The 24,650-nt window shown below is 39.1% G+C and overlaps 1 protein-coding gene across 3 annotated transcripts in view; it reads left to right on the top strand.

Moving 5' to 3' along the window:
• Positions 1 to 24,650, top strand: part of unc13c (unc-13 homolog C (C. elegans)) — a 343,459-nt gene that overhangs the window by 43,616 nt on the left and 275,193 nt on the right. For all 3 annotated transcript variants that reach the window (XM_089135438.1, XM_089135436.1, XM_089135437.1), the window contains 2 exons: positions 15,671 to 15,890; positions 19,712 to 19,939. In XM_089135438.1, coding sequence (XP_088991564.1) covers positions 15,671 to 15,890; positions 19,712 to 19,939 — 448 coding nt within the window. The remainder of the gene's footprint in view (positions 1 to 15,670; positions 15,891 to 19,711; positions 19,940 to 24,650) is intronic.

Raw genomic sequence — 24,650 nt, 5'->3', positions numbered from 1 at the left:
AGCATAATAAAAGTGAAACTTTGGACAGTTGGTGGCGCTAGAGGGAATGAGTTAGAGACACCAAAATTGGTGTATTTAAAGTTGGGACTGTCCTCTATCAGAATGTCAAACCAAAACAACTTTCCCGCAAACCGGTCTATGGGCTGCCATAGACGCCCAGTCGGAAGAATAATAATAATAATAATAATAATAATAATAATAATAAGAACCGGCACAGATACAATAGGTGCCTCCGCACCTTCGGTGCTTGGCCCCTAATAATAATAATAATAATAAGAACCGGCACAGATACAATAGGTGCCTCCGCACCTTCGGTGCTTGGCCCCTAATAATAATAATAATAAGAACCGGAACAGATACAATAGGTGCCTCCGCACCTTCGGTGCTTGGCCCCTAATAAATATAGCTGCAAGCAGCCATTACCGGGGCCAAGCGCAAGAAGCGGCAACATATGCCAAAATGGCAAGGAGTGGCAGACCAACTGCAGCAAGGAGCAATTAAGGGCATTTTGAGAGAACTTTGGGCAAATGGCTAAAAAAATCACATAAACATTAACTTATAAGATGATTTAATGGGTTATCACTTTCGAACAATAGGTGGCGCAGTTACGAAATAGATGTGATGTGGTCAGAGGGAGGTGACAATGACACATGCAAAGTTTGGTGTCAAAATGTGAAGGCATTGCAGAGATAAAGCCTAAATAGTCATTTTGGCAGCATGCCTAAACTTTGATGCTGTGGTATACGAAAACGGTTTTGTCTATCGTCACGCAATCCATAACTTTTATTCGGCACCGTCTGGAGATGATACGATTCAATTTTCGTGAAAATCGGACAAACGGTCTAGGAGGAGTTCGAAAAAGAAGGTTTTTAAAAAAATAAAGATGGCGGACAGGAAGTTTGGCTGATTATGCAAAACCTGATATCTATGTTTTCGGCATAACCCAAGGAATCTATTAAGATCAGTTTCATTGCAATAGGCAAATTTATTCAAAAGTTATTAGCGTTCTCAGAAATTAATTATAACTTTTGACCAACAGGTGGCGCTGTCTCAAAATCTTTTGAGTACCTTCAGGGCATGCTGCTTATGGCACACACTGAGTTTCGTAATGTTAGACCAAAGCATTTGTTTAGTATAGCATTGTATTTCACAAAACTGTATTGAAGTCAATGGGAATTTCACGTTTTGTTCTATTATAGCGCCACCAAGAGGCTCAGTCCCACAATTTTTTTTATGTGTCCTCAGAGTGACCCCATACATATGTGTGTCAGTTTTGGTGCAAATATCTCAATTTACTTCCGAGTTATAAACATTTATATGAAAAAACACGTAAAAAATGACTGACACATGACTTTGTTTGAATTTTACTACCCCTTACTATCAATATTTACGCATTTGGGCATTAGCGTATGGTTAACAAGCTATGATTCCGTGTTTCTGGCGGTGGTTTCGTCTCGATCGGAACAGCGGTTTTGAAGATATCGCCAAGTGTTTTTTTCGCGCTAAATCGCTACGCTACGCCATCCGTGAGACGAAACCCGACATATTTGGTATCGTTGGACTCGGCAACCATTCAGGACCTCAAAAATATGACTCCCGTGAAAATAAGTGTACCACACCCAAAGGTATAAGCGTTTGAATAAAACAATTCACCACTAGGTGGCGCTGTTTCGAAACTTCTCAGGCTCCTTCAGGGCATCGTACTGATGACCCATAACGAGTTTCGTAACAATTCGTTCATGCGTTCAAAAAATACAGCATTTTAGCACATAATTCAAAATGGCCGACAGCCAAAATGGCCGATCTGGGAAAATTGGATATCGGTCGACTCGGCATGACGCCCTGAATCTAACGAGACCAAGTTTTTGATTTTTGGAGAAACCGTTCAGAAGTTACGAGCAAAAATAGCCATTTTTCATATCTCCGGACCACTAGGTGGCGCTGCGCCGAAACGCAGCACGTAGCCTCAGGTCATGCTTGTGATAACACGTACCAAGTTTGGTGTGAAAACGAGTAAGCGTTGCGGAGATACAACCTCACGTCTGTTTTCGCAAGCGCTACGTAAATTTTGTTTACGCGTTTATCGAAAACGGTTATTCGAATCATCTTGAATTCCATAACTTTTTGTCAGCACTGCCTGGAGATGATCCGGTGCGATTTTGGTGAAAATCGGACAAACCGTCTAGGACGAGTTTGCAAAAGTAGGTTTTTTGGAAAATTCAAAATGGCGTCCGTTTTTTTATGACGGAAAATGACGTCATAGGGTGCGATCGAATCGGCATGAGCTCAGGAACAAGAGGAAAAAAGAATTTTGTTGATAGGCCTTACGGTTCAAAAGTTATTAGCATAATAAAAGTGAAACTTTGGACAGTTGGTGGCGCTAGAGGGAATGAGTTAGAGACACCAAAATTGGTGTATTTAAAGTTGGGACTGTCCTCTATCAGAATGTCAAACCAAAACAACTTTCCCGCAAACCGGTCTATGGGCTGCCATAGACGCCCAGTCGGAAGAAGAATAATAATAATAAATATAGCTGCAAGCAGCCATTACCGGGGCCAAGCGCAAGAAGCGGCAACATATGCCAAAATGGCAAGGAGTGGCAGACCAACTGTAGCAAGGAGCAATTAAGGGCATTTTGAGAGAACTTTGGGCAAATGGCTAAAAAAATCACATAAACATTAACTTATAAGATGATTTAATGGGTTATCACTTTCGAACAATAGGTGGCGCAGTTACGAAATAGATGTGATGTGGTCAGAGGGAGGTGACAATGACACATGCAAAGTTTGGTGTCAAAATGTGAAGGCATTGCACAGATAAAGCCTAAATAGTAATTTTGGCAGCATGCCTAAATTTTGATGCTGTGGTATACAAAAACGGTTTTGTCTATCATCGTGCAATTCATAACTTTTAGTCGGCACGGTCTGGAGATGATACTATTCAATTTTCGTGAAAATCGAACAAACGGTCTAGGAGGAGTTCGAAAAAGAAGGTTTTTCAAAGAAATAAAGATGGCGAACAGGACGTTTGTCTGATTATGGAAAACCTGATATCTATGTTTTCGGCATAACCGAAGGAATCTATTAAGATCAGTTTCATTGCAATAGGCAAATTTATTCAAAAGTTATTAGCGTTCTCAGAAATTAATTATAACTTTTGACCAACAGGTGGCGCTGTCTCAAAATCTTTTGAGTACCTTCAGGGCATGCTGCTTATGGCACACACTGAGTTTTGTAATATTACACCAATGCATTTGTTTAGTATAGCATTTTATTTCACAAAACTCTATTGAAGTCAATGGGAATTTCACGTTTTGTTCTATTATAGCGCCACCAAGAGGCTCAGTCCCACAATTTTTTTTATGTGTCCTCAGAGTGACCCCATACATATGTGTGTCAATTTTGGTGCAAATATCTCAATTCACTTCCGAGTTATAAACATTTATATGAAAAAACACATAAAAAATGACTGACACATGACTTTGTTTGAATTTTACTACCCCTTACTATCAATATTTTCGCATTTGGGCATTTGCATATAGTTAACAAGCTATGATTCCGTGTTTCTGGCGGTGGTTTCGTCTCGATCGGAACAGTGGTTTTGAAGATATCGCCAAGTGTTTTTTTCGCGCTAAATCGCTACACTACACCAACCGTAACACGAAACCCAGCATGTTTAGTATCGTTGGACTCGGCAACGATTCAGGACCTCAAAAATATGACTCCCGTGAAAATAAGTGTACCACACCCAAAGTTATAAGCGTTTGAATAAAACAATTCACCAATAGGTGGCGCTGTTTCGAAACTTCTCAGGCTCCTTCAGGGCATCGTACTGATGACCCATACCGAGTTTCGTAACAATTCGTTCATGCGTTCAAAAAATACAGCATTTTCGCACATAATTCAAAATGGCCGACAGCCAAAATGGCCGATCTGGGAAAATTGGATATCGGTCGACTCGGCATGACGCCCTGAATCTATCGAGACCAAGTTTTTGATTTTTGGAGAAACCGTTCAGAAGTTATGAGCAAAAATAGCCATTTTTTATATCTCCGGACCACTAGGTGGCGCTGCGCCGAAACGCTGCATGTAGCCTCAGATCATGCTTGTGATGACACGTACCAAGTTTGGTCTGAATAGGATGAAGCGTTGCGGAGATACAGCCTCACGTCTGTTTTCGCAAGCGCTACGTAAAATTAGTTTGCGCGTTTATCGAAAACGGTTCTTCGAATCATCTTGAATTCCATAACTTTTTGTCAGCACTGCCTGGAGATGATCCGGTGCGATTTTGGTGAAAATCGGACAAACCGTCTAGGACGAGTTCGCAAAAGTAGGTTTTTTGGAAAATTCAAAATGGCGGCCATTTTTTTATGACGGAAAATGACGTCATAGGGTGCTATCGAATCGGCATGAGCTCAGGAACAAGAGGAAAAAAGAATTTTGTTGATAGGCCTTACGGTTCAAAAGTTATTAGCATAATAAAAGTGCAACTTTGGACAGTTGGTGGCGCTAGAGGGAATGAGTTAGAGACACCAAAATTGGTGTATTTAAAGTTGGGACTGTCCTCTATCAGAATGTCAAACCAAAACAACTTTCCCGCAAACCGGTCTATGGGCTGCCATAGACGCCCAGTCGGAAGAAGAATAATAATAATAATAATAATAATAATAAGAACCGGCACAGATACAATAGGTGCCTCCGCACCTTCGGTGCTTGGCCCCTAATAAATATAGCTGCAAGCAGCCATTACCGGGGCCAAGCGCAAGAAGCGGCAACATATGCCAAAATGGCAAGGAGTGGCAGACCAACTGCAGCAAGGAGCAATTAAGGGCATTTTGAGAGAACTTTGGGCAAATGGCTAAAAAAATCACATAAACATTAACTTATAAGATGATTTAATGGGTTATCACTTTCGAACAATAGGTGGCGCAGTTACGAAATAGATGTGATGTGGTCAGAGGGAGGTGACAATGACACATGCAAAGTTTGGTGTCAAAATGTGAAGGCATTGCAGAGATAAAGCCTAAATAGTAATTTTGGCAGCATGCCTAAATTTTGATGCTGTGGTATACAAAAACGGTTTTGTCTATCATCGTGCAATTCATAACTTTTAGTCGGCACGGTCTGGAGATGATACTATTCAATTTTCGTGAAAATCGAACAAACGGTCTAGGAGGAGTTCGAAAAAGAAGGTTTTTCAAAGAAATAAAGATGGCGAACAGGACGTTTGTCTGATTATGGAAAACCTGATATCTATGTTTTCGGCATAACCGAAGGAATCTATTAAGATCAGTTTCATTGCAATAGGCAAATTTATTCAAAAGTTATTAGCGTTCTCAGAAATTAATTATAACTTTTGACCAACAGGTGGCGCTGTCTCAAAATCTTTTGAGTACCTTCAGGGCATGCTGCTTATGGCACACACTGAGTTTTGTAATATTACACCAATGCATTTGTTTAGTATAGCATTTTATTTCACAAAACTCTATTGAAGTCAATGGGAATTTCACGTTTTGTTCTATTATAGCGCCACCAAGAGGCTCAGTCCCACAATTTTTTTTATGTGTCCTCAGAGTGACCCCATACATATGTGTGTCAATTTTGGTGCAAATATCTCAATTCACTTCCGAGTTATAAACATTTATATGAAAAAACACATAAAAAATGACTGACACATGACTTTGTTTGAATTTTACTACCCCTTACTATCAATATTTTCGCATTTGGGCATTTGCATTTAGTTAACAAGCTATGATTCCGTGTTTCTGGCGGTGGTTTCGTCTCGATCGGAACAGCGGTTTTGAAGATATCGCCAAGTGTTTTTTTCGCGCTAAATCGCTACACTACACCAACCGTAACACGAAACCCAGCATGTTTAGTATCGTTGGACTCGGCAACGATTCAGGACCTCAAAAATATGACTCCCGTGAATATAAGTGTACCACACCCAAAGTTATAAGCGTTTGAATAAAACAATTCACCAATAGGTGGCGCTGTTTCGAAACTTCTCAGGCTCCTTCAGGGCATCGTACTGATGACCCATACCGAGTTTCGTAACAATTCGTTCATGCGTTCAAAAAATACAGCATTTTCGCACATAATTCAAAATGGCCGACAGCCAAAATGGCCGATCTGGGAAAATTGGATATCGGTCGACTCGGCATGACGCCCTGAATCTATCGAGACCAAGTTTTTGATTTTTGGAGAAACCGTTCAGAAGTTATGAGCAAAAATAGCCATTTTTTATATCTCCGGACCACTAGGTGGCGCTGCGCCGAAACGCTGCATGTAGCCTCAGATCATGCTTGTGATGACATGTACCAAGTTTGGTCTGAATAGGATGAAGCGTTGCGGAGATACAGCCTCACGTCTGTTTTCGCAAGCGCTACGTAAAATTAGTTTGCGCGTTTATCGAAAACGGTTCTTCGAATCATCTTGAATTCCATAACTTTTTGTCAGCACTGCCTGGAGATGATCCGGTGCGATTTTGGTGAAAATCGGACAAACCGTCTAGGACGAGTTCGCAAAAGTAGGTTTTTTGGAAAATTCAAAATGGCGGCCATTTTTTTATGACGGAAAATGACGTCATAGGGTGCTATCGAATCGGCATGAGCTCAGGAACAAGAGGAAAAAAGAATTTTGTTGATAGGCCTTACGGTTCAAAAGTTATTAGCATAATAAAAGTGCAACTTTGGACAGTTGGTGGCGCTAGAGGGAATGAGTTAGAGACACCAAAATTGGTGTATTTAAAGTTGGGACTGTCCTCTATCAGAATGTCAAACCAAAACAACTTTCCCGCAAACCGGTCTATGGGCTGCCATAGACGCCCAGTCGGAAGAAGAATAATAATAATAATAATAATAATAATAAGAACCGGCACAGATACAATAGGTGCCTCCGCACCTTCGGTGCTTGGCCCCTAATAAATATAGCTGCAAGCAGCCATTACCGGGGCCAAGCGCAAGAAGCGGCAACATATGCCAAAATGGCAAGGAGTGGCAGACCAACTGCAGCAAGGAGCAATTAAGGGCATTTTGAGAGAACTTTGGGCAAATGGCTAAAAAAATCACATAAACATTAACTTATAAGATGATTTAATGGGTTATCACTTTCGAACAATAGGTGGCGCAGTTACGAAATAGATGTGATGTGGTCAGAGGGAGGTGACAATGACACATGCAAAGTTTGGTGTCAAAATGTGAAGGCATTGCAGAGATAAAGCCTAAATAGTAATTTTGGCAGCATGCCTAAACTTTGATGCTGTGGTATACGAAAACGGTTTTGTCTATCATCGTGCAATTCATAACTTTTAGTCGGCACGGTCTGGAGATGATGCGATTAAATTTTCGTGAAAATCGGACAAACGGTCTAGGAGGAGTTCGAAAAAGAAGGCTTTTCAAAGAAATAAAGATGGCGGACAGGAAGTTTGGCTGATTATGCAAAACCTGATATCTATGTTTTCGGCATAACCCAAGGAATCTATTAAGATCAGTTTCATTGCAATAGGCAAATTTATTCAAAAGTTATTAGCGTTCTCAGAAATTAATTATAACTTTTGACCAACAGGTGGCGCTGTCTCAAAATCTTTTGAGTACCTTTAGGGCATGGTGCTTATGGCACACACTGAGTTTTGTAATATTACACCAATGCATTTGTTTAGTATAGCATTTTATTTCACAAAACTCTATTGAAGTCAATGGGAATTTCACGTTTTGTTCTATTATAGCGCCACCAAGAGGCTCAGTCCCACAATTTTTTTTATGTGTCCTCAGAGTGACCCCATACATATGTGTGTCAATTTTGGTGCAAATATCTCAATTCACTTCCGAGTTATAAACATTTATATGAAAAAACACGTAAAAAATGACTGACACATGACTTTGTTTGAATTTTACTACCCCTTACTATCAATATTTTCGCATTTGGGCATTTGCGTTTAGTTAACAAGCTATGATTCCGTGTTTCTGGCGGTGGTTTCGTCTCGATCGGAACAGCGGTTTTGAAGATATCGCCAAGTGTTTTTTTCGCGCTAAATCGCTACGCTACACCAACCGTAACACGAAACCCAGCATGTTTAGTATCGTTGGACTCGGCAACGATTCAGGAACTCAAAAAGATGACTCCCGTGAAAATAAGTGTACCACACCCAAAGTTATAAGCGCTTGAAAAAAACAATTCACCACTAGGTGGCGCTGTTTCGAAACTTCTCAGGCTTCTTCAGGGCATCGTACTGATGACCCATACCGAGTTTCGTAACAATTCGTTCATGCGTTCAAAAAATACAGCATTTTAGCACATAATTCAAAATGGCCGACAGCCAAAATGGCCGATCTGGGAAAATTGGATATCGGTCGACTCGGCATGATGCCCTGAATCTAACGAGATGAAGTTTATGATTTTTGGACAAACCGTTCAGAAGTTACGAGCAAAAATAGCCATTTTTCATATCTCCGGACCACTAGGTGGCGCTGCGCCGAAACGCAGCACGTAGCCTCAGGTCATGCTTGTGATGACACGTACAAAGTTTGGTCTGAAAATGAGTAAGCGTTGCGGAGATACAGCCTCACGTCTGTTTTCGCAAGCGCTACGTAAAATTAGTTTGCGCGCTTATCGAAAACGGTTATTCGAATCATCATGAATTCCATAACTTTTTGTCAGCACTGCCTGGAGATGATCCGGTGCGATTTTGGTGAAAATCGGACAAACCGTCTAGGACGAGTTTGCAAAAGTAGGTTTTTTGGAAAATTCAAAATGGCGGCCGTTTTTTTATGACGGAAAATGACGTCATAGGGTGCGATCGAATCGGCATGAGCTCAGAAACAAGAGGAAAAAAGAATTTTGTTGATAGGCCTTACGGTTCAAAAGTTATTAGCATAATAAAAGTGAAACTTTGGACAGTTGGTGGCGCTAGAGGGAATGAGTTAGAGACACCAAAATTGGAGTATTTAAAGTTGGGACTGTCCTCTATCAGAATGTCAAACCAAAACAACTTTCCCGCAAACCGGTCTATGGGCTGCCATAGACGCCCAGTCGGAAGAAGAATAATAATAAATATAGCTGCAAGCAGCCATTACCGGGGCCAAGCGCAAGAAGCGGCAACATATGCCAAAATGGCAAGGAGTGGCAGACCAACTGCAGCAAGGAGCAATTAAGGGCATTTTGAGAGAACTTTGGGCAAATGGCTAAAAAAATCACATAAACATTAACTTATAAGATGTTTTAATGGGTTATCACTTTCGAACAATAGGTGGCGCAGTTACGAAATAGATGTGATGTGGTCAGAGGGAGGTGACAATGACACATGCAAAGTTTGGTGTCAAAATGTGAAGGCATTGCAGAGATAAAGCCTAAATAGTAATTTTGGCAGCATGCCTAAACTTTGATGCTGTGGTATACGAAAACGGTTTTGTCTATCATCGTGCAATTCATAACTTTTAGTCGGCACGGTCTGGAGATGATGCGATTAAATTTTCGTGAAAATCGGACAAACGGTCTAGGAGGAGTTCGAAAAAGAAGGCTTTTCAAAGAAATAAAGATGGCGGACAGGAAGTTTGGCTGATTATGCAAAACCTGATATCTATGTTTTCGGGATAACCCAAGGAATCTATTAAGATCAGTTTCATTGCAATAGGCAAATTTATTCAAACGTTATTAGCGTTCTCAGAAATTAATTATAACTTTTGACCAACAGGTGGCGCTGTCTCAAAATCTTTTGAGTACCTTCAGGGCATGCTGCTTATGGCACACACTGAGTTTCGTAATGTTAGACCAAAGCATTTGTTTAGTATAGCATTGTATTTCACAAAACTGTATTGAAGTCAATGGGAATTTCACGTTTTGTTCTATTATAGCGCCACCAAGAGGCTCAGTCCCACAATTTTTTTGTATGTGTCCTCAGAGTGACCCCATACATATGTGTGTCAATTTTGGTGCAAATATCTCAATTTACTTCCGAGTTATAAACATTTATATGAAAAAACACGTAAAAAATGACTGACACATGACTTTGTTTGAATTTTACTACCCCTTACTATCAATATTTACGCATTTGGGCATTAGCATGTAGTTAACAAGCTATGATTCCGTGTTTCTGGCGGTGGTTTCGTCTCGATCGGAACAGCGGTTTTGAAGATATCGCCAAGTGTTTTTTTCGCGCTAAATCGCTACGCTACGCCATCCGTGAGACGAAACCCGACATATTTGGTATCGTTGGACTCGGCAACGATTCAGGACCTCAAAAATATGACTCCCGTGAAAATAAGTGTACCACACCCAAAGTTATAAGCGTTTGAATAAAACAATTCACCACTAGGTGGCGCTGTTTCGAAACTTCTCAGGCTCCTTCAGGGCATCGTACTGATGACCCATAACGAGTTTCGTAACAATTCGTTCATGCGTTCAAAAAATACAGCATTTTAGCACATAATTCAAAATGGCCGACAGCCAAAATGGCCGATCTGGGAAAATTGGATATCGGTCGACTCGGCATGACGCCCTGAATCTAACGAGACCAAGTTTTTGATTTTTGGAGAAACCGTTCAGAAGTTACGAGCAAAAATAGCCATTTTTCATATCTCCGGACCACTAGGTGGCGCTGCGCCGAAACGCAGCACGTAGCCTCAGGTCATGCTTGTGATAACACGTACCAAGTTTGGTGTGAAAACGAGTAAGCGTTGCGGAGATACAACCTCACGTCTGTTTTCGCAAGCGCTACGTAAATTTTGTTTACGCGTTTATCGAAAACGGTTATTCGAATCATCTTGAATTCCATAACTTTTTGTCAGCACTGCCTGGAGATGATCCGGTGCGATTTTGGTGAAAATCGGACAAACCGTCTAGGACGAGTTCGCAAAAGTAGGTTTTTTGGAAAATTCAAAATGGCGGGCGTTTTTTTATGACGGAAAATGACGTCATAGGGTGCGATCGAATCGACATGAGCTCAGGAACAAGAGGAAAAAAGAATTTTGTTGATAGGCCTTACGGTTCAAAAGTTATTAGCATAATAAAAGTGAAACTTTGGACAGTTGGTGGCGCTAGAGGGAATGAGTTAGAGACACCAAAATTGGTGTATTTAAAGTTGGGACTGTCCTCTATCAGAATGTCAAACCAAAACAACTTTCCCGCAAACCGGTCTATGGGCTGCCATAGACGCCCAGTCGGAAGAAGAATAATAATAATAATAATAATAATAATAATAAGAACCGGCACAGATACAATAGGTGCCTCCGCACCTTCGGTGCTTGGCCCCTAATAAGAACCAGCACAGATACAATAGGTGCCTCCGCACCTTCGGTGCTTGGCCCCTAATAATAATAATAAGAACCGGAACAGATACAATAGGTGCCTCCGCACCTTCGGTGCTTGGCCCCTAATAATCAACAGAGAGTGTTTAGATTGGATCTGTGACATTATTCAGCGAAACACCATAGTCCGCTTTCCCCTATAATCCACTTATGATGTGAGTCAAGGGTTTTTGTGCCAAAAAAAACATTCACTATTTAGTTTTTAAATTGTCTTTGACTCATAGTTTCTTCTATGTAAATGGCCTCTTTGCATGTTACATTTTTTTGATCCGTGCCTATGAGTAACATGATGATGTCATACTGTAGGACTTGGGGTTTTAATTAAGAATAAATTGTAAACAAGAAGTTATAAGTTGTTAAAATGTTAAAATATACTATATTGCAACCATGCAATGCATTCTTTGCATTGTATCAAAAGGTCACTTTTTCTTCGGTCGGTATTCTTCGGAGTCATCCTTCAGAATTAATTCTAATATGCTGATTTGCTGCTCAAGAAACATTTCTTATTATTACCAATGTTGAAAACAGTTGTGCAGCTTCATATTTCTGTGGAGCCCGTGATATATTTTTTCTCAGGATTCTTTTATGAATTGAACGTTCAAAGGAAACGTAATTTATTGAAAACAGAAATCTTTTACTGTCACTTTTGATCAAATGAATGCATCCTTACTGAATAAAAGGGTTCATTTCTTTCCTAACAAACAAAAAACTTACTGACCTCAAAGGTTGTGCACATGATCCGTACAAATGTCTCCAGACACAGTGATCAAGTGAAATCACAGCATTTCCAGGACCAGCTGTGGCCTCCAGCACAGAAACAGATCTTCAACAAAAGACTTCACCACAGTGGGTCTGGAAGCTGAGAGCTCCGGGTGTTTAGGACTCTTCCAAATGTTTAATTGGCTGATGTTTCTTAAAGGACAAGCCGAGAATAAGAAAATGTTTTTTATTTTTTATTTTATTATATTTATCCACATTCAAGTCATTCCAAAATAACTTAAAAAAAATAATAAAGGTTCTTTATTGGCATTGACCGTTCCATGTAGAACACTTCCATCTACGGACACTTTCCATTCCACAAAAGGTTCTTCATAGTGGAAAAGAGGTTATTGTTGGTTCTTTGGGGAAATAGAAATAGATCTTCTATTGCATCGTTGTGAAACCCACCCCCCTTAAGGATCCCTTTTTTTTTTTAAAGTGCATATGCTGTTAGTAATTTGATGCTGTGAGGCTTGTGGGTCAGCGGCTGTGTGTTTGACAGATGGTTTAATTCCTCTGTCCCTCATTTCTGCTGGAGTTTGTGACAGTGCTGACCACTTCGTTCAGCGTGAGCGATTACTCCATGAATATTCCCTCTCTCTCTCTCTGGCTGATAGCCCAGTGTTTAATTCTGAGGGTAACTCATCTAGTTGCTCTGGAGTTGCTAGATTAAATTGGAAAGTCCTTTTCCGTTTTGGCCAGCTGTTAATCCTCCTCGTTTGCGTAACATTACCCCCGCTGGCCTGAAATCAGCCGTCAGTCAAGCAGGAGTCGAGCACGTGACGGCCAGCAGCAATAAGACCATATTTTAACCATGTTCATACTTTAAGCAATCGAAATAAATGCATTTTAAAAATGATTATTCAAATAAAATAAAATAGGTTAAATAGTTAAACTATTCCATGATTATTTTGAGTTACCATTTTTTTTTTGCATGACTGACAAATATACATAAAAAGTATAAATACATAATAATACATAAAATGTAGGCCTATTAGTTTGTTAAAACTGTAATCCAAATGGATGTACATTTTATATACAATTCAAACACAAAAATCTTACATTTAGGATTTTTTTTAAAAACATAAACAAATAGTCATGAAAATATAAATGAAGGTGCATTAAACCTTGACTAACAACATAAGTGCCTCATGAAAAACCTCATGAAAAAAAATATTTGTAAATGTATAATGTGACCTCTTTAAGTGTTTTATATAACTAGGACAACTGACATTAATCATTCTGTGCAGTTTCAATTGTGCATTCAGTTATTTTTTCACTTCACATTGGATGCTGTTGCTGTTTCGTGTCTAAATTTCCCCTCAGAGATCGGTAAAGGAAGTTTCTCCCTTTGTCTATTTTTAGGTTTACTTAGCTAATTAACCTGGATTTTCACACTGCAGTACAATTACTTTTATACTGTATTTTTTTTTTCTACATTTACACCATTTAGACATGGCTGAAGTTCTCTTAATGTAATGACTCTGTGGGTGGAGAGCAGAGAACACACATCAGCAAAAGTGCACAATGGGAAACAAGAAAACATCAGTTTAGAGCACTGTGCATCACCAGCTCACCTCTCCTTCATATCTCACTCTCTCTTTGTCTTATCCAGCTGTAAAAGGACTCACACATTGATTCTGCTCTTTCAAAAGGATTCCTGATACTCTACACCACTCTTGTCCATGAATGCAAGCTATTGACAAAGTAGTTAAATCACATAAAATCTGGCAAATACATGAGCTTGAAATCTAAAGAAAAAAGAAGGAATTTTTTGCTTACAGAAAATTAAGCTTGTTTTATGGACCATTCGTGTTTTTTTTTCTTCATTTTTTGCATAGTGATGTTGTTCATTAATAGTTTTAGTTTCATCGAGATTTTTTTATAGTTTCATATTTTTTATTATCATTTCAATTTAAAAATGACCGACTTGACTTCAGTATTGACATATTTTCTGAGTGAAACTGAATACTGAATGAGAAAAATAGATGGCTTAGCTTGTTTTTTTCCCACTGGGAACTGATTGGATCTAGAAAAGTAGGCGTTCCATTCAGCTTGCTGTCAAAAGCTTGCAGCAAGCGGAAGGGATGTTCTACCCAAGCTGTCAAACTGATGTCATTAGAGAATGAAGGCAATTCCAGAGGGAAGTACTTTTTTTAGATTTTGATTAAAGATTATGAAGACAAAATTCAAGAAAGTTTCATGGATGAATTGTTTACCACAAGACTAGTAATGCGCTAGTAGTGACTAGTGCGCTAACAAAGTAGATATAGGGTCGATTTTGATTTCTTGGTGACCTTAAGATAACGAATAATTTTAGTTATTACGAAAATGTTTTTAACCTGAGTTTTTTTTAACAAGGAAATTTTCTTCCACTATTTTTATTAATGTAATGTGAAAAAAAAAAAAAAAACAATATATTGTTTAATTTTAAATGCATGTAATTGTAATGTATCGAAACCCAAATTTAAATAAACATAATTGTGTGTTGTATTCAACAAATCTTAATTTTGGGGGGAAATATGACATGTTCTTGACTGGTTTTAAGAGACCTTTTTAGTCTGAGCAGGGACAGATTGAACACTATGGGCTTAAATATCTGCTCTATAATTACGGAAATTAATATCAGCATGACATCTTTAAGAAAATATATATATATATATATATATATATATGTGTATATTGATGTTTTTGAACACCAGCTGACTGAGTCGTCTACTTTTTGAAGTATTTTGTAAGAGGAGTGGAGGTCTTAAACTTCAGATCATGTAGATGAATCTGAATGACATCTCTTAGTCCTTGACTAATATTTTATTACATTATGCATTTAAAATGAGTTCTTTCCTAGGGCTGGGTGATATATTGAATATTTACAGTGGTTGACTTGACAATTTGACTTGACTTTTTTACCCGGAACTTCATTTAGACCCTGGGTTGTTTTTGTGAGGAAGTAGCTTTTCATTTAATGAATCAACAGCCCATCGGCTAATCTTCAACATGTTTGCTCTTAAACAGTAATTTTGGATTGATCTATTTTTAGAGTTTACACCTAAAAAATGCTGTTTTATAATAGAAGTCAAGAAAAAATGTGTGACAGGTATGGTTCAGTTTACGGCACTTCTAATTCATTTCCACAGACAGTGATTGCCTGTCACACAACTCTGAATGAAATTAAATGACGCCAAGGCTGTAATGTGATTGGTCGTCAAGGCACACATGATCCAACTTAAGTTAGCCATTAAGCTTTTTTCAATGGTAGAGCCACGGACCCTCACATCTCCCAATAATAAGTCTGTCTCTGGCACCAAAATGTGAAACTTCTTTGCATGAGCTTGCTTTTCCAGTATCCAGCATTCGTACAGTATGTAAAGTAACTGGCCCTTTACTCAGCAATCTATTGAACACAGGTTATCCTTAAAGCTGTAATAATCAACTGTAGATTTCCAGACCATGCTTGTTCACAGCAGTAATGTGCATATCGAATCCTGTGATCAGTGCAAATGCTCTTTTTTTCTTCTTCTACGGCCTCCATTGCTTAAAAAAAAAAATAAAAAAAAATGTGTATCTGTGTTACCTTTTGCTGTAAACTTTCTCTTTTTTTTTTCTCAGAAACTGCATGTGCTCAGAAAGACTCTCCAAGCGTTGATCTATCCCATCTCCTCCACGACGCCCCATAATTTCGAGGTGTGGACGGCCACTGCACCCACCTACTGTCACGAGTGTGAGGGTCTGCTCTGGGGCATCGCCCGACAGGGCATGCGCTGCAGTGAATGCGGGGTGAAATGCCACGAGAAATGCCAGGACCTTCTGAATGCAGACTGTCTCCAACGTGAGTCCATGATTCAAAATACATTCGACACATTCTACGGGCCCCCTAAAGGGACATGGAAAAAAAATATGAGATGGGAGGGATAAATATTTCAATGCTTTTGCGTTGTCTCACACTTATGTAGTTTGGTAATTACTTTATATTGTATATAATATCATATAATTTGTGGGCGGCATCAGGAAGGTGCTATCAATATGTGGGGTATTGAAATCGCTTTCAAATGCGTTTACTTTTTACTTTCACTTTCCAAATCACGATCATACATACTCTGTGTATAGGGAGCGGTGGTACTGATCACACATTTTACAAGATAAATAGTTGTTAACGATGCCTAGGATCACCTGTTGATTCAATCAAGGAACAAATCAACGTTAAAAACTACAAAAGACTACAAACATGGCATACAAGACAGGAAGTGAAACAAAAGTCATAACACAGATATGGTGTATTGTGTAACCATAATACCAATAATAACCAGGAAAAAACAGCTAAGCCTTTATGCATATGGTGGTTCTTTTAAGTTTAAACAAACCCGAAGTACACCGGGACACTTACACCGAGACATGTTCATTAAATGTTATTTATTCCATATCTAGATTATATGAAATATTATTTTAATGTAAAGACAACCAACAACATGTGCATAAATTCATGTCTGGACGTGAGAGAGAAAAAATCACAGGACGGGTTAATAACTTTTGGAGGCTGGCTCTGTTTATCATCAAAACGAAAATACACGTAAATGACAGATTAGGTGGATGAGGTTGAGGGTGATCCTCGCTCGCTCCGATGCAGGACAACAGGTTATCAAACTGGCCGCGGGACTGGCTGAAGTACCGCTGACAACGGCCGTCATCCAGGCGCAGCTCCTGGAGCGAGCAATGGTGAAACTCGCCAAACAGTTTGCCTCTGAAGGATTTTATAGACACAAATACGGCGACGATGATCCCCCATGCCGCTATTCTGTTCTCCAGAGCAGAGCGGTGACTCTCTCGATGAATGCTGGATCAACAGAAAAAAGATGGCCACCAACGGGTTTTGATTCTGACGCACGTGACACGCTTAAATTTCGCTTCAAACTTTTGTTTTTACACGCGTCAATTTCGCTCTTGTCGTGTGAATGGACTCAAAGTGTTCAAGCGTATAACTAGACACAGTAGGCGCAAAATTGACGCGCTATTTGCATCTGGTGTGAACGCACAGTTAAGAAAATTTTTTTACCTTTAAATAATGTTTCCAAAATTGTTTCAGTGGTTCATTAAGTCGCAACAGGGTGAAAGGCACTTCTGGATTCGCTTTGCAGCTCTATATCTGCTATAAGCACACTATTCAAGTTTGCCAGAACGGGTCGCGTTTCTGTAGTTCGAATAAGACAGAAAACTACAAATTTGACTTGCTTTACGTCAAGCGTTACAATAGGCATTATTTCGTTTTTCTCTGTTTCTGATGTCGCAATACATCAAACTTTAATGAAATCATGCAACATACTCTACCTCGTCTGTGGACATCGTTCACTGACATCTTTCTTTTCATACAGATTACATCAACTGAGAATAGTTGCTTTTTTATATAAATAACTTCATTTATTTTACATTTATTTTACACGTTTCAGAAAGATTTTTATATCTAAAAATCAAAGCGCACCCTGTTTATTTTATTTATTTTACGAAAACACAAGTTTGTGATGTTAATAAGAGTGTACACAAAAAAGAACACCCTCTATAGTTTATAATCATGTATTGATTTTATTTATATGACCATTAATGACGGAGTATTTTAAGTCTATGTTGCAGCTATGTGAAAAACAAAAAACAAAAAAACGATCAAAACACGTTTACGTGTTCAAACCAATCGTAGTCAAAGTAAATTTTAACGAACATTTGGAAGTAATGGCTAAATATTGTTTAACAACACATATCTGATTGTATTGAAAGGGATAGGTCACCCAAAAATGAAAATTCTGTCAGTATTTACTCACGCTCATGTTGCTCCAACCCTGTAAGACCTTCGTTCATCTTTGGAACACGAATTAAGATATTTTTGATGAAATCTGAGAGCTAGATCACTTCTCCATACTAATCCATAGGCTTCTTGAAACTTCGAAGAGTTCCAAGTGACTACAGTGGCTCAATCTTAACTTCATCAAGCGACGAGAATGCTTTTTGTGCCAAAAATAAACTTTATTTCAACTATTCATTTCCTTCTCTTTGGGCCTCTATTCAAACTAGTGTAATTGCGTAGAGCTGCGTCACACGTAGGCTCACTATTGGCCGACGCTGGTCATGTGTGTGATGTATCACAGCAACAGCAAATCATATGCTGTTAAACTAGTAACCTGACTTGAGGCCCAGAGAGAAGGAAATTAATAGTTGAAATAAAGTCGTTATTTTTGTTTTTGTTTTTTGCGCACAAAGTATTCTCGTCGTTTGATAACGTTAAGATTGAGCCACTGTAGTCACTTGGAATATTTTAACAATGGATATAAGGTGTTTGCTAAGTCAAACATCATTACTTTTGCATTAAAATGGGGGTGTAATAGATGTAAATGTCTAAAACACTCCATAGAGACACTTTTGCATTTTGATGGTGAGTTTTTAAAAAAAACATTCTTCTGAAAATGCTAAAGTTGTCACATTTTATGAGCAATGTTCGCCATTGTTTAACGCCATTGTCTGTCTGTCACATAGCGTGGCAGCTCGCTTCTCTTGACATTTTGCGTTTGGCAGCTGTTCATTTTATTGTTCGACACTAACAGAATAACCATCTACACAAGTATAAGCTCTCAGATGAGTGGTAAAGTGCGTGAGATATATGTAGTTCCCTAGTAAACCTCACAGACGTGGCTGTCTGCCAGAGACGCAAATGGGCCTGTACAGAAAGAGATTTATTAAACGAGCCATCAAATTCATCATATTGAGAATGTGTTTTTGAATGTGAGTGTATATGAGCGTTTGGTTTGACTAGTGCGTCACTTTTCTCTGCATGGAAAGACATAGGGCGAGACACCAGTAAACCTCGCTCTCAGAGACGCACGTTTTTTTCCCCCACATTCAGCACCTCTTGAACACTCTAATAAAGCATTTGTAAGGTATGTATGATGCATCTGAATGAATGATTCATTTTAATAGGGTGCAGAGAGATACGTTTTTCAAGCGGCAGTGAATCATCTATAATCGTCTGTTTCGTGGCTGCACACTAGGGATGTGCAAATACTATATCCACTTTTTATATGCACGTTGACATGGTTGTAAATTTGCATACTACTGTATATTAAGCACTTGAAGTCTGTACTTTACTGATGATGGGAAAGCACATGTTGAATAAGACGAACTACATCATTATAAAATCTTAATTAAGGAAATTCCGTAGATTTTTATGGAGTTGCAATGTCCATCATTCACAAAGCATTGTGTTCAATTATTCAGGATTTGATTATATGCATAATGCATACTCATTATATACATGCATAATTCCAATCCTTAGATTACAACTATAAACTTGCACTCTCACATCCCTTGCCATTTTTGTACTGCTGAAAATGGCAATCATCATCATACATTTTTCCAAAATCTTTTTTTTTTTTTTTTTGGAGAAATATTGGCTCGTAAAGCATGCACAGATGCATTCATACTTTCAAAAACCTGCAGAAATAATACACCATCTAGGCACCTTTAACATGCTATTTTTAATGTACTATAATTTAGGATGCATTTCACTTTATCTTATATACTGTTTAGGCCGTACAGTATAGAAATTGTAATTGTGGCTCATATTATCAGAGATTACGTAAGATGACATGTAAATCTCATCGTCCTCTATAGGTGCAGTAGAGAAGAGCTCGAAACATGGAGCCGAGGACAAAACCCAAAACATCATCATGGCCATGAAGGAACGGATGAAAATCAGGGAGAAGAACCGACCCGAGGTGTTCGAGTTGATTCAGGAGATGTTTCTGCTCACGAAGGAAGACTTCACGACCCATCTGAAGACAGCCAAACAGGCCGTGCTGGAGGGGACGTCCAAGTGGTCTGCCAAAATCACCATCACGGGTAAGCAATGAACAAATCTTACATAACCTAACAAGAACTTGGCCGAGCACGTTCTAGGCAAGTTTTATGAGATTCACCCTTACAGTCTATTTGTGCATCTCTGCATGTGTGGCTGGATCAGACCCTACAAGGAGGAAATGCTGCTCAGTTTAGTTTGTGAAATGCGCCAAGAGTTTTGCTTGTTTTCTGACAGCTTAAACCGCCAGACGACAACAACCATCTGCTGTGGACAGAAACACAGGCAGTCACATCCGTCTCTCTGAGTCATAAAGAACAGTTTCTGTCCGTCTGCATGACGTATATCTTCACATTACTATGTTTCGGTCATATTTTATCTCTTGGTATATTTTACCTCTGTATTAGTTCAGGTTAGGTTAGGTCAGGTTTCTTTTATTATACCCCTAGGTAAATTTGTTTTACAGTGCAATGACATTCTGTGGAATCCAGTTCAATAACACACAACACAGGACACTACACGACACATAATGACAGATAAATAAATACTCATTACTTAGTGAAGAGCTCTCAAGAAAGTGCTCTCAAAACATTTCGTATGATCTTTGTAACATCATAAAATCATAAGACCCCTAGTACAACATATCTGAAAACCACCTCTACAATTTGTTATTAAGCATATTAATTGCATTTGGTACGAAAAAAAATGCCAGTGCCAGGTGAAGTTTGCTCCTATATATGTCCCTATCAGTGTTGCTCCTTCACCTGACTTTGAGGGCCAACAGAGGCTGTGAATTATTGCCAAGCTTGCAACACTGCCAGAGTGTCAATAGAACAAAGAGAGAAAAACAGCTCTCTGATTTAATTTATCCTGGCGTACGGTCGAAACTCCCATTTCAGAAAGTATTCATGCAATGATTTATTTATCTTGAGTTTCAACACTAGAGTCTGTGCATTCTTATTTACTTTGACTGCAACATACACTTATATACACCTAAGGGCTATATCTATCTATCTATCTATCTATCTATCTATCTATCTATCTATCTATCTATCTATCTATCTATCTATCTATCTATCTATCTATCTATCTGTCTGTCTGTCTGTCTGTCTGTCTGTCTGTCTGTCTGTCTGTCTGTCTGTCTGTCTGTCTGTCTGTCTGTCTGTCTGTTACCTACCTACCTACCTACCTACCTACCTACCTACCTACCTATCTATCTATCTATCTATCTATCTATCTATCTATCTATCTATCTATCTATCTATCTATCTATCTATCTATCTATCTATCTATCTATCTATCTATCTATCTATCTATCTATCTATCTATCTATCTATCTATCTATCTATCTATCTATCTGTCTGTCTGTCTGTCTGTCTGTCTGTCTGTTATCTACCTACCTACCTACCTATTTATCTATCTATCTATCTATCTATCTATCTATCTATCTATCTATCTATCTATCTATCTATCTATCTATCTATCTATCTATCTATCTATCTATCTATCTATCTATCTATCTATCTATCTATCTATCTGTCTGTCTGTCTGTCTGTCTGTCTGTCTGTCTGTCTGTCTGTCTGTCTGTCTGTCTGTCTGTCTGTCTGTCTGTCTGTCTGTCTGTCTGTTACCTACCTACTTACCTATCTATCTATCTATCTATCTATCTATCTATCTATCTATCTATCTATCTATCTATCTATCTATCTATCTATCTATCTATCTATCTATCTATCTATCTATCTATCTATCTATCGTTGTATCTATAATTCTATCAATGTATTGTTCTATCTATCGCTCTGTCATTCTATCGTTCAGTGAGAGAGTGTTGTGCCATGACCCCAAAACCAATATGACCGTCACTGTCAGACACACTAACATGACATCAATGTGTGAACACAACTCTGGAAGCAGAAACATGCCATCGCTCTTTCATTCTAGATAAAACTAATTCGGACTATATTACCCTCTTCAACCAGCCTGGTGACATTGCACCAATGTCTGTCTGTCTCCAAGCCCAAGGATATATGTTCCCTGAATAATTTAGCACCCTGCTCTTTCATAATTAATGAGGCAAGAGCTTCCTGTGAACTACTATTGGCTCTGTGACGAATAGTATCTCCATTGACTGATTTTAGTGCCACAGTCAGGCTACACACTGTTTTTATGTGGCATTAATGCAGTTATTAGTTAGGGTCCCATATGTATATGCACATTCAGATAGGACATGAGTGATGTTCAAGGATGGATTGTGTTCTTACGAAGCATCTGGCACCAGCGTAACTTGAAATCTTTAAACCTTTGTTCCCTTTCGAGGGAACTCGCGATGCGTCACTGTTACGCTTTGGGAACGCTTCCAGCGGGATTGCGTCTGAAGCATCTATGTCAACTTGTCCAATAGGAAAAATGACCGTTATGGGCGGATGACGTCATGACCAGGAAATGAAGCATTTCCTGGTCAAAGAGCAAAGCATTTCCTGGTCCGGTGCAAACCGGCATTAGCTTCTGTTGCCTCAGCAAGCGATCTGTGTCTCTGTCTGTTCTATTTACTGTTGTCTGTGAATATATTGTTGGAAAACTATTATAGCGAAACAAATGTACAAGCCTTGTGCTTCTCCCTGCCTGCGTTATTTAACGGGTGGGGATACTCACGAGCTGTGTGTAGGTTGTTTCGGAGTGGAGCATGCGGTGTCAGCCTTCGAGGGGGCTGACTGCCAACACCGCGAGAATGGGAGAGAGCCCGATGCTTCAGTGCTCTAGCTCTGAGGACGTAGATGTACTCGACATCGACAGTGAAAGCACACGCACGGGATAAAGAGACTCGCCATCTGTTTCTCCCATATATGATTAGCTGGTGGAAGTGATCACTAGAGCTGTAGAGAAATTACAAATTGATTGGCCAGCTGAAAAGAAAGGCGCTCGTCCTAAAAGCAAACTCGACGAGCGCTTTCTTTCATCTAGTGCATCACTTCCACCACAAGGCCTTCCATTTTCCCCGATTTACATCATGAAATATCTAGAACATGGAATAAGCCGTACTCAGCATGTGTTTTCAGCCCCCAAGTTAATATTTATTCGGTTATAAGGGGGCTGAGAGTACGGTTATGAGGCGATGCCCCGGGCTGAACAGACGCTCGCGAGCTATCTGTCGCCCGGTTTGGTATCGTCTCTGAAGGCCACAGCTTTGCCCACTAAACCATTAGGGCTGTAGTCAACCAAAGAAATCCTTAGTCGACCAAAGTCTTGTCCTGCGCAACGATTAGTCGACTAAAAAAAACTGGATGTTTTGATTGAACATTTTTTTAAACAATTGTCATAGAGCATTTATAAAACAACAATGAAAAAACATCACAAATAAATAAAACTATAATAATAATACAATTCTTTGAAAATTTAGTGATTTTTTTTTTAACTGCAAAAAGTGAGGAGCACTGTCCTAGGTCTATAGTGACGGTCACAATCGTGCTCCTGACCACACCACACGCTACAAAAAATATAACTGCTATCTGCCACATAATGAAATATCCTAACAAAAGCTCTCGTTTATACAGGCTTTATATTCTTATTTACTTACAATGCTATGGGTTAACTTTTGCCAAGCTGCTCATTTTAAAACAACACACAAAAATCCCACATAGCCTAAAAAAAATCCCAATTATAATGGGCTGTATTTTGGAAGACATATAGGTCTATTTTCATTTTGTTGCATTTTTTAGGCCATTTTTCAAATGCATCAAGTGTACTAATTAAAACAAAAACATATTAAGAAAAAACAATCTTTTGAGTCAGCATGATAAAGCCGTTAAAAGGGCTGCTCACGTCTTTTGCGTGCTCAAGTTCGATTTCAAATGTAGGCGCGATTTCTGTAATAGTAGTTAATTCATGTATAATATATATATATATATAAAACACACCACAGATGCACAATATAGAAAAGAGACGGACAGGGACAATATGGAACTTTTATTTTTCAGATAATGTTTTATTTTGTTATTTAATACCTATAAATATAAAACAATATACATTCAGACGCAGTCAATAATACGAAACTAATGTATTTCATGCGAGATACCAGCGGTCAAGTGACAAAAGAACGACTCACACCCGAAGACTCGAAGAGATGAGATGAACTAATCATTTCTCTTTCCGGTACTGACAGCATAGCCTCTAGTCTATGGGACTGATGGGAAGAACGAAAGACTCGGACGCGGCCGAACCCGAACTCGAGACTCGAAATATGAACTAATCATTACTCTTTCCGGTCCTTCTGTATCACACACGGCACAGCCCAGCAGACAGATCAGAGTCAGACACTGACGAGTCGACAGCTAACGTATCGAGACACGAGAGGAGGAGAACAAACCTGATAAATATGAAGTTGCAAGGAATGAATGTCTCGGATCAGGAGGTGAGGTGAACTAATAGAATCAGACAGCAATAGCCTGAACTTAAGACTCAACAACTAATAAATTAATACAACATTTGAGTTGCTTATAATTTGTAAGTAAGCTGGCGGGAGAGACAGAGGAGAGCTCTCAGCAACGGGGAGGGGGAGGGTCGTCTCCGTGCTAACAGCTCCGCCCACAACCCAGAGGCGAATTGCTAATGAGCTACTGCGGCTCTGCTGAAGTGAAGTCCCATAAAACGGCACAGGTTTTGTGATTTTGGCTAAAAATGGCATAATCATATTTTAAAGACCACTGGGAATGTTTATAAAGTAGATCAAAATATGAACGGAGGGGGACTTAAAAGTTG

Source organism: Pimephales promelas, chromosome 10, assembly GCF_988280905.1.
Source record: "Pimephales promelas chromosome 10, fPimPro1.hap1.1, whole genome shotgun sequence".
Taxonomy (NCBI): Eukaryota; Metazoa; Chordata; class Actinopteri; order Cypriniformes; family Leuciscidae; genus Pimephales; species Pimephales promelas.
The sequence above is the reverse complement of the archived record's forward strand: the minus strand, read 5'-3'. Positions and strand labels throughout refer to the sequence as shown.